Consider the following 11,075-nt stretch of genomic DNA (forward strand, 5'->3'; position numbering starts at 1 on the left):
CTGCATTTCTTGCTTGACGTTGAAGGATTACTGATCTCTTTTCTGTCTTGTCTTAATTTTACAGAAGAAATTTACATGACAACAAATTCCTACAAGGCAAAGAAGGAGGACGAAATCAGCTTTGACATCGGTGTCAATCTTCACGTGATAGAGAAAACTCTAGATGGATGGTGGCGAGTGGTGTAAGTTTTTCACTTTTACATACGAAATTTCAGTGTGGAGGAAGAAAGCCCCAAAGTCTGACGAGGGTTCGTTGCTATAGAACGAAAGATCTCGTAAATAAAGGCTTGACACATAAAAATGTTTCCCGTAAAATCAATGGCTAATTTGAACAACGCTTTTGAAGTTAAACAAAGTTTTAAATCCGCGCGAGTACTTTTCCTTTCCTCCCTCCAATCGCTAGAGATACTTTGCTTCTTTAGAGATTTTTTCAGTTGTTGTGTTTCACTGTCAGCTTTTATCTTGCATCTGTCCTATTATGTCCGACAAGAATTTTTACTGAAATTCTTGCATCTCTATGTAACGTGGCTTCTTTTGCTGTTTGCACACAGCGTAATATGAAACACAATACATGCCATTGTAAAGTTGCAATGTTGCAATAAATCGCTCAGCCAATAAAGCAGTGAATCAGTACCGTATAACGTATGGCTGCAGCTATTTAAACTGTCTCGACCTTTTTTCTTAGATATATGAACAAAGAGGGCTGGGCTCCAGCTGTCTTCCTTAAGAGGGTTGGTGTCGCAACTGGCAACTCTCCAGCAATTTTGAAACGTTTGCCAATGATGGGTATGCAGCTGAGAGACAAAGCAAGTGACACTGAAGAAATTCTAAAGACAACTGTCCAAGATGAAGAGTGTTCTCGTAAGTAACACATGATTTATGTTGAGCTACCTTTCTCATAACCACTGACAGTGATGGCCGCCAAATAGTTGTCACGAGATTAAGAGTTTTGATAAGTTTTGGAAACGTCCTTGGAGATTTCGAGTTTCGTTTAGTATATTTCGCGGCCACTTCTTTTTTTGCTTACGTGAAATGCTTCAATTTGCATTACAATAATGAGCGTCACACTACAGCCGCTCGATAGAAAGTTTGCTCAAAAAGTATAAATAAAACTGGTCAAACAACTGCTGTTAGAGTGAAATACGCTTTTGTAACTGTAGTTGTCGAAGCTGTTGGAGTGGAATCTCGATTTTTTTGAACCATCTATGGAAACGGAAATTAGTGCCAAAAATCGAGGGTTCGATTGTAAACCAGTGTTGGTTACATCATTGCTTGGCTGATCAAAAGTCACTCTCGCAGCGGAAGCAAAGGAAACTTCATTTGGCTAAGGGACTGAAACTTAGTGCAAGGTTCGATGTTGAAATCCTCACTCCGAGCCCTTAAGCATGCGCAAACACTGTGCGTTCATAGCACTGAGAATTGATAAGATAAGAAGCAAAATGCTGGGGGAAGAGGTGGGGGTTGGGGCGGAGGTAACTAGTTTTCTAACTTAGCTGTGTAGCGCTAACTCGTGTCCATGTACGTCTACGCGATGGAAATTTAACTTTCGCGTCAAATGTGTGCACAGATAATTCCAGTTTTATTACAATACTAAGATGTATACGAACTGTATTTTCAGTTTTGACGCCTGTTTGGAACACACACAGGCGACACAGTGCTAGCGAGGTATGTTCTGTATTTAATTGATATTTAAAAAAATATGTATATTTGGACATCCTGAAAATGAACATTTGACTTAAAGCAGGAGATTCATGTGTAAGGTGTTGTTTATATTCGAGGGAAATAAGGGGAACATTATTTGAGACGTAAGGATCAAGCCCAGGAATTGCGATGTGGCAATATTCATATCTGGAAATTTTAAATTTGCTTAAATCCAATCTTCAAAACAAAAGCAGCTATAAATGATTCAATAATAAAATATAGTTTGAATAGTATAATACCTTTATTAGGTTGGGTTTAACAAAAGACGCAACTAGAAGGAAATATTTTGGCGCGATAACAGGTGGTTTTTAAAAGAGACAGATGGCCACTTTGATGAAGAAGACAGACTTAGAAGAAAGTAATAAGAAATTCCTTGATTTCGTTCAAACTCTAAGCTCCTTACGTTAACAGGTTGAAGAATCTCAGTTGAAAACAGAAAGCCAGGAGAGCCAATTACCAAGTCTTCGATCTACCTGGGGATCTACGGGAGATCTTCGAGACGCTCTGCGAAACCGCAGACGATCGATCTCGGAAATTGAACTTGGACTAACACATCAAAGAGAAGAAGAGCCTATAGCCCCTGAGACACTGAGACAAAATTGTTCGTTCAGTTTCCCCAACCACATGAAGGAAATTTTTGGGAAAAAGAATGTGTTGGAAAATCTGTCATCGGAAGATGTTCAAACATCTGTAAATATGACCTCTTCACCATCGTCGAGATTGAGATCCTTTTCTGATATTCCTGACCTCTCAAGCTTTATTACGGGAAAGTTTCAACCAAGTGTAAGTAAAAGGCTGCGTCACCAGAGGGAACTCAGAAGTTCGCTGCCATCAATTTGTATTACTCCGTCCACCAGTGATGCAGAACATTCGCCTTTCTTATCAAGGAAACTGAGCACCTCAGTGCGGAATGTTGAAGATCGCGGAGGAAATGAAAGTCGAAATTTCAACATTAATCCAGGGGGTCAAAAGAACGGGACCGAAGAAGAGGAAAAGGAGAAAGGAAAACACCAGCCACAAGGAATAGAGAAGGAAAAAGATGTCATGTACCAGAGACGGGTCGGTGTCGTAGCTGTTACTTCACAAGCAGGTTTGAAAGACTTTACAGCGATGGACAAACCGTTGAGAAATGAGACGAGAGTCTTCGAGGGGGTGATGAATACCGAAGTTCAAAATGGGGAGTCTTCCCGTAAGTAACTTGTAACCTTTAACGTGCGATCCAGTGGTGGCAGTAAGACCCCTATGGTCCATCGGCAAATACAGGTCCTATTCTGTTCTGTTGTACTTACCTGATCAACCAAATGGTACTACTTCGACATCTATCCCTCTCGCCCTTTTAACTGTCCGTCGCCATTTTTGTAGTCGGCTTCTTTCTGTAGTTCGTGTTAGAGCTGAGACATTTTTCTCTGGCTTGTCTGAGAATTAGTCTGACAGTGAAACTGATGTCTCTGTCACAATCTCTTACATTAGTGGGGGTGGGTTAGAGTGAACCAGAGAAAAGTTAGCCAACTATTTTCCATGTGGTCCCTTGATTTTGATTTGTTTGAATCGCCTACAAGTGATGAATCGGGATATAAAGAGCTTGCTCGAAACCAACGTAACGGGCGAATTTTTTTCTTTCAGACAGTAAGGGCAGCTTTTGACACGCTCGGTGAAGGGTGGTCCAAGGGAGAGAGTAACCTAGCTTTCCTCTAGGGACAACTTAGTTCCTTATAAATGGGAAGGGAAAACATACCCAAAAGGCAGCCATCCATTTTTTTCATAAGCACCATGCAGACCCTTGAATTGCACTTACTCCCATACACCACTTCTTACGAGTTTCTCTTTATTCAGAGAGGAAGTACATTCTAGAGAATTGTCACGACAACATAACAGGAAATCCTTTTGACATATGATTTTGGCTACATCTGGCTTATCTAAGATATCATTAGTATCGATAAGCCGGCGGTAATGGATAAAAACCATTTCGCAATTCCCTCGACTTATCTTTTCAGTTTTGATGTCTAGTCCCACGCATCGGAGACACAGCACCAGTGAGGTAAATTTTAATTGGTAGTTTATACTATTTTAAAAATACCCTTTGACGGAATAAGTCCAATTTCCATTTTGGAAACTTGATAAATGAAGACTTGAATAAAATCAAGAAAAAGAATCGTGCTGCTTGTGCCGCTGGAATTTGTCACTAATATATCCCTAAATCTTCAAGTAGGTCTCCCAAAGACAGTAAAATATATTATTGGATATCGCTCAGTCTTGTAAGCGAGGAGGTACCGAGACTCCGATCCCTTGGGCTTTTATTACTCGGACTTCTGTCTTGCACTTTCTTCGTCTAACGTCTACTGCTGCTTCTACTACTAAAGGTTCTATTACTTGACTAACAAATGCACTGGCACTTAAATAGCCTATCGGTAGCCATATGTGGGCCACACGGGACGAGCTGACCTTGAAGGATTAAACACTCCTTTACAATACTAACCCAAACACGAATTTCAGAAGCGGGCTTCACAGTTCTTGAAACAACCAATAGAAACTCAAGTTTAGAGAACAAGAAACCTAAACAGGATCTTTGTGGGAGATTCAGAGCAAGGCCAGTAGACAAACCCAAACATGACTATCGATGGGCCTTGTTCGGAGCTTAAGTACTCTTGATAAACTAAGATAAACAACTTGAAGTCATGAGACTCACCGTGTGGGCAGTCGGGTCGTAGACTAATGTGGTAACTGCCAAGTGATAAACAATCGGTGATCACATATAAAAATGCTTAATTCTATACAAGTTTTTGAATATTACATTCACAATTTGAAAGGGTGGGGAGGGGGAAGAGGTGAATGTTATTCTAGGAGATCGCTGTCTGGAGGAGGCAATGGATGTAAGTGGAAAGCGTAAATCTGACACCATCTTACAAACTAATCCTAGAGAAAATTTTGAAAAGGGATTAGTGTAGTGAAAAAGAACTACAGAAAGAATGGCAGAATTGCAAGAGCAGGGCCTTAGACGTAGCTAAAAGGTATCGAAAGTAAGGTAAGAGATATTTTTGTTTAACTCTTTTACAGCTTGGAGTACCTCCATTGAGGACAGAGAGCCAGAGCAGCACCTTATCAAGTCATCGATCACAGAGCATGCGTTGTTCCAATAGAGATCTTAGGGACGCGCTTCCAGACCGCGGACTATCTATCTCGGAACTTGATCTTCGATTAGCAATTCGTAAAGAAGAAGAGCGCTTGGCCGAGGAGGCAAAGAAGCGGAATCGCTCTTCCAGTTTCTCCAGCAACCTCAAGGAATTTTTTGGAAAAACGAATTCGGCAGAAAGTGAGTCATCGAAAAATGTCCGTGCACCATTGCTGCGACTAAAAGCCTTTTCGAAAAGTCTTGACTCTTCAAGATCACTTGCGGGTAAATTAAAAGACACTGAGAAAGAAAATTCGTTAAGCGGGCGGGAATCGAGAGCTTCACTGCCATCAATTTGCATCACACCACCAGTTAGTGATATAGAACACTCACCTCACTTATCAAGGAAACTGGGCTCCATACCAGCGAATGTTCAGGCTGTTGGTGGAAGTGAATATGTAGCTAACAAATTCAATCAGCTGGGACAAACGATAAAGACAAGCGGACAAGAAGATAATCAATTTCCAACGGAAGAGGGGATACCAAACGCATTTGACGAAAGCAAGTGCGTAACGAAACACCAGAAACGGGGAGAAAATAAACAGCAAGAACAACAAGCCGGGAGCGACAGGGTCTGTTACTACACCGAGGAGAGCGTCCACCTCGGACAAACTAAACGAGAACAAGACAGCAAAACTGAAAAACATGGAATAGGCAATACAGAAGCAAAGAAAGAAGGGCTTGACGACAGAGTGCTTGCTGAAGAAGAACAAGAAAGTTATCATTCAATAATTTGTAGGGGAACAGATACTGACAATTACTTTGCTGTTTGCACTTATCAAGCCAGTGGAGATGGCGAGATGACGGTGTACGAAGGAGATGAAGTTGAAGTGCTCACTAAAGCTCCTAATGGATGGTGGATGGTCTGCATTGACGATGATGTAGGATGGGTGCCTTCAAATTTTCTGGTCGCAGAGGGGGGACAGGAAGACGAGGCCAGTCAAGATAGTCTTGAGTCAGCAGAGGATCAAGAAAATGAGAGACTTTCTTCCGACGATTACGATGGTGACGACGATGAACAAGAGTGCGAAGACGCTGACGAGCATGGAATTGATGATGGCGAGGAGGAGTACTTTGATATGGTATCTGGAGTAGATGAGGGTGAGGTTTTCATTAAAAACCTTCAAGCCTTGTTAATTGTACTAGTGTCTCAATGCAACAAACACTACCCTTGCAAACCTTTGACTATTGTTTATATAAGCCTAGACGCTTAAGCAGAAGCGTGAAGCGCCTTTCAAGTAAAACTACGGTGCTGTCAGCATGTGCTTAAAAATCAATTCCAAGACACCTTTGAGGCATTGCAAAGTGCTTGTAGCTTGTAGCGACAAAGGTCTGCCTCGGGTTATAAGCTAAGCACTGATGAATTCTTATCATTTTTTATAGGTCAATCTGTAATTTGGGTGCAGCCAGACCAATCTCAGCAACGTTGCAACTCGAGCGACGAGATCGACGATAAAAAGAACGAGGTATATATAATTTTGCAGCCCATAGAATTACTCAGACGGAGTCAAGTTTCTTGTAATAGTTTGTTCCATTGTCGTTCTATATTTTTCAACGTCAGACGCGCATGTGACGACGGTGACTATTTAACGTCGTACCCAGTTATGTGTCAAAAAAACCTTCCTAGCACTCCCCTTGTCAGCTGACGGCCCGACTTGGGTTCTGATTCCGCTGCGTGTTTACCGTAGTTTTGTTCTGTTTTTGCTTTTGTTGGCTCATTCTTCAACGTACAAAAGTCCTCTGACGAACAAAAAGCGACTATTTAAGAAATAATAATAATAATGATGATGATGATAATAATAATAATAATAATGGTTTATTAACAGAGTATCCACACAAAAAAAAATGACTGCTCCTCTATTACTAATTAATAAATTACAAAACCCACTATGACTAAATCTGACGAACGAATAAATAGAAGAAAGGGTGATTACGTGTAGACACTAAATGTATCGACAAAGTTGAAAATATTATAGTTAAAATGTATAAAAGGTGATGTGTCTCGTAGAAATATTTAAAAGAATTTTCATTTAATTAAGATAAAGCAGGCTATGTTAAGAATTTATGTAATTTACAGTTAAAAATGTAATAATCACTACAAGTCTTAATATGGTTTGGAAGACTGTTAAATAGAGACGCAGTATTATCCTCGAAGGTTGCATTTTCATTGGGGACTATACGCCTGGTAGTGTTTAGCCTGCGTAGCAAGCGTTTCCGTGGGGTTTGGAAGCAAAGAAAGACCGAGGAACGGGATTTTCGGTGTTTTGTCCGCGCGGAAAATGGGGCGAGAACCAAAAAAATAAAAAAAGAAAGAGGGGGGTGGGAGAGGGGAAGGAAGGAAACCTTCCCCTCCCCCTCCCCCCTCTTTTACTCGCTCCATTTTTCGCGCTGTAGTTCTCTACTCCCGAACCCCACAGAAACACTTGCTACGCAGGCTAGGTAGTGTTACTACAGCGTAGTTGTCTAGTGACAATTGCTCATTGTAAAGACAAATAGGACGCCGGGAAAGATCATAAAGTGCTTTAAATGTTAATTGAAGTGTTGTTCCCACTTTAAATTTCTCGCATAATGACACCCAGAAGCTTTGTATGGGTGATTCTTTCAAGATAGTAATTAGAAATTTTGGCAAGCCTAAATTCTTCTCTTTGAGGTTATGGACCCGGGCCATTTGAGGGTGGTTGACGGCAGCACTGATTTAGTTTTTACTCGGTTAAGAGCAAGAATCAAGACTGTGTACCTAAATTATGAAGGGTCGAGTTCAGGTCAAAAGCTCTTACTGAAAGTTCTTTTACCGAGCAGTGTTTTTAAACAGTCGTGTCGTCAGCATATTGATAGCATACGGTGGAATCACCGAGGTTGTCGCTGAAGTCGGAGACGTAGGTATCAAAGAGCAGAGGGCCTAAAATAGAGCCTTGCGGCACACCAAAATAAGGTTGGACAAGTGCTGAGTTCCTGTAATCAATTTGAACGTATTGGTTACCGTTAGATAAATAGCTTGTCATCCAGTGAAGAAAATGGTCCATGTTTCAGCTGACATTTCATTTGTGAACACAGAAAGCAGGGAAAACACAAAGTCTAAAAACTGAAGAAAGAAGCGTTTTCAGTAGTTTTGAGCAACTCTAGCTTCTCGAGTCCTCTCCAAACTAAATACTTCCACAATATGATAAACTTGCTCATGCATATGGCGTAAGCATTGACCGTTTCGTTATAATTCAGCTAGTGGGAAAAACATCAAACAAACTACATTCTCTGAATGGAAACTTCATAGGGGATTGAAAAGTTTCATTATAGAATGCCGAGCTTTAAATTATAGTCGGTTGATTTCTTAAATCAAAAGTATAGTGGCAGGTTTTTCAAAAGGTTTTGTGGTTTTGTGACCCTTGTTTACTTTATTTCCATTCCTTTTATTTTGAAGCGTGTTCATAACAAGAGGTGCCATTACAAAGGATCACCACGGCTTAGCTGGAACGAGTGCTGGTTTGACCCTGCAGACGCCATTAGACAATCAAGCGAGATTTGGTCAAACAGCAGCACGGGGACAAACTCATCTAACAGCGACAAGCCGCCGAGATATGAAAGAAGCAGGAGAAAGAGAAATGACAAGAAGGCATTTATTAACGACAAGCAAGCTTACAGCACAGAAAGAGGATATAACATGGTGCACCGCATCAAAGCCCCGAGCAGTAGTAAGGAAGCAGTATGCAAAAGATTTGAGGCGATGAATGGTGTTCGTTGCTTGTCAAAGGAGCATCATTCTCTCCCCACAGGAAGCCGCAGAATGTCACCAGCAAAACATAAAAATGTAGTATCTTATGATTCTGGGTTTCCCGAAGATGAGAGAACAAACGCTATTCGGAGGATGAGAAAGCCCATGTCGGTGCCTGATAGCAGAGCGAATCACCACAATCGGCTGTCACATACGAGTTACCACTCACAATTTGACGACGGCTACGTTCTTAGAAATCTGCCACAGTACAGGCCTGACAGAGCACCTTTAAATGTATTTCATGAAGATAACTCGTCCGACAGTGAAGTGTTTCAAAAGAAGAACAATCGCAATGTATACGAAGGTTCATCTTGTGATAATTTGGCAGTTCACTCGTATATCCGGCGGCCAAGGAAGAAAACAAATCGAAGCAAACTACCCAAATGCTCAATTCAGAAAGATGCTCCCTACAGCCGACACCCATCGGGAGGCCATCGCTCAAAATTGGCCTATCAAGCCATCGCCTCTTACCGGGCTTCAGCGGACGACACAATTGATCTGTACGAGGGGGACAAAGTTCAAGTCATTCGGAAAAGTGAAGGAGGATGGTGGTTCGTGAAAATTGACGACGAAGAAGGATGGGCGCCTTCTAACTATCTTGAGCCAATCACGTGCTTTGATGGATGAACTTGTAGCGCAGTTTATAAGCTATAGAAGAGCGAATATTGCCATCAGCCTGCACATATAGTACTGATTCAAAGTTTTCATTTTGCACTATTTATGATAGCCAAATCAGCTATTTGTGTATTAATATTTACATTTTATCTTCACGATTTTACATTCGTTATGGAATATTTATCGTTCATTTTAAGTTCATTTTACATTAAGCTTAAGACGACTTTTTAGCATGCATACTTTACAAAAGAAAGAAACTTTGATCATAGTCTGCTGACAAAAGTAAGCGCTATTCTGATTTATCCCATGGAATTTGAAAAGGTTGCTCTAAGTAACTCGAAAGTTTGATGGAATTGCGGAATCTTGTTCAATATGAAAATGAGACTCATTTAGTTTACAGCGGTCTTTTTGGTAACGTAACATAGTGAAGTATAGGATTCATAATACAATCTTTGAAGTGTAGACTTCAGCAACTAATTATGACTATAGCCTAAGTAAAGTACGTTTTCCAAATAAATTAGCATCATTTCTTGTAGTATGGTTAAATCTGAAGGCAAAATAGCGCAATAAAGACAAAGTACTCCATCTTAGTTCATCTACTGTTGTAGATCGTTTCCTTTATAAATCAAATTCATGAAGCTCCCTTTAGTATTCTTGGTTACGGTGTCATTATATGTGCTTTGTGATAAACAATTAAGCTGCATCACCCAAGGAATTAGGCGAAAACACCTCTTTTGATTCACCCACTCCTCTCGAGAAGCAATATTGAACCTGTGGGGGAGGGGTGGGAGAGTAAGACCCAAGTTTAACTTAATTTTCGTTTTAACAAAAGAGAGTTAATAATTAACTTGAACATCCTGGTTTTACGTTTGCAAAAGCGTCTTGTCATATTCAACGTGGAGGTAAAACGATTTCCTCGCCGAGAGAGTAGTTTAAATTTTATTGACAACGTCAGCCTGCATTGTACTGGGCAGGAATTTTCTTAATTGGTCACGCGTCCATTACCTCACGGATATAAATTATGCGAGTAGCGGACGGCTTTTTTACCCTGAAGATGACGTTATGTCGTAAACGTTTGGTTTTTTCACTTTTAGCCATTTTAAAAAACATTTTAGCCTTGTTAAATATTTTTTCATTTGCATTAGTGTTCAAGTACAATTCTACTAATAGACAATATGACAGACCTAAGATATTTCATGAACTGTAAGTAAGTGTCCTGAGAACAACGGACATTCGCGTTGAATATTCCTCCTCTGCTGTAGAATCTTAGAAATCTAGCAAAGCACTTGTGAGCTACGACCTCCTTTCCTATATTTGGCATTTGATTTGAAAGGATTCTCTTATCAGTCTGCTTTAGTTCTTATTATAAAGGAGGGCGACACGCAAACATAATTAGAATTGCGTGACGCAAAAGGACTACCGCCGACGCAAAAGCTTTTGGAATGTGCGTGTCGATCAGTCGCAAACAACAATGTCCATTTCTCGCGACATAGCTCAAGGCTAAAATCGCGGTTTGGCATGATCAAAACCTAAAACGAACGAATAGTGGCTGGTTTTATGCGTCAATTTAGTGCGGAACATGAAACTGGTATTATAATGCAATCAAATCGCAATCAAAGGTGCATACAGCCATTTTCTCATACATCCCATGGGCACTACACTTGCTATTTAAACTTGATAAGTCCAGCCAGTGTTTTCATAGTTTTTACTGGTTGCAAAAATGAACTGGATATTTCACTAATGTATCAAAGACAAATAAATGTATGTGTAAGTGTTGTTTCATTACAATCAAAGACGGGCATTACATTGCAATTATTCTTTGAT

At 40.4% G+C, this 11,075-nt stretch overlaps 2 protein-coding genes across 2 annotated transcripts; both read left to right on the forward strand.

The window, feature by feature from the left end:
- The first annotated feature begins 55 nt into the window (after positions 1-55).
- Positions 56-3,630, forward strand: LOC149117664 (uncharacterized). The gene is made up of 4 exons (XM_089283892.1): positions 56-182; positions 686-861; positions 1,619-1,665; positions 2,113-3,630. Exons 1-4 carry the CDS (start codon positions 76-78, stop codon positions 2,896-2,898), a joined length of 1,116 nt encoding a protein of 371 aa, XP_089140018.1. The 5' UTR covers positions 56-75; the 3' UTR covers positions 2,899-3,630.
- On the forward strand, positions 3,627-9,841 carry LOC110042669 (uncharacterized). Its single transcript, XM_089283888.1, has 4 exons — positions 3,627-3,739; positions 4,756-5,971; positions 6,254-6,336; positions 8,286-9,841. The coding sequence occupies exons 1-4, from the start codon at positions 3,701-3,703 to the stop codon at positions 9,261-9,263; spliced, it is 2,316 nt and encodes a 771-aa protein (XP_089140014.1). The 5' UTR covers positions 3,627-3,700; the 3' UTR covers positions 9,264-9,841.
- The last annotated feature ends 1,234 nt before the right edge of the window (positions 9,842-11,075 follow it).

The sequence above is a fragment of the Orbicella faveolata genome, unplaced genomic scaffold (assembly GCF_042242905.1).
Source record: "Orbicella faveolata isolate gen_17 unplaced genomic scaffold, um_ofav_v1 contig_1, whole genome shotgun sequence".
NCBI classification, from domain to species: domain Eukaryota; kingdom Metazoa; phylum Cnidaria; class Anthozoa; order Scleractinia; family Merulinidae; genus Orbicella; species Orbicella faveolata.

What these genes read in the sequence shown, in the direction of transcription:
- LOC149117664 (XM_089283892.1), top strand. Translation starts at nt 76, where the DNA reads ATGACAACAAATTCCTACAAGGCAAAGAAGGAGGACGAAATCAGCTTT. An exon ending in GATGGATGGTGGCGAGTGGT is followed by an intron (nt 183 to 685) that starts GTAAGTTTTTCA and finishes CTTTTTTCTTAG; the next exon opens with ATATATGAACAAAGAGGGCT. An exon ending in GGCGACACAGTGCTAGCGAG is followed by an intron (nt 1,666 to 2,112) that starts GTATGTTCTGTA and finishes TTACGTTAACAG; the next exon opens with GTTGAAGAATCTCAGTTGAA.
- LOC110042669 (XM_089283888.1), top strand. Translation starts at nt 3,701, where the DNA reads ATGTCTAGTCCCACGCATCGGAGACACAGCACCAGTGAG. An exon ending in GGAGACACAGCACCAGTGAG is followed by an intron (nt 3,740 to 4,755) that starts GTAAATTTTAAT and finishes ACTCTTTTACAG; the next exon opens with CTTGGAGTACCTCCATTGAG. An exon ending in GGTATCTGGAGTAGATGAGG is followed by an intron (nt 5,972 to 6,253) that starts GTGAGGTTTTCA and finishes CATTTTTTATAG; the next exon opens with GTCAATCTGTAATTTGGGTG.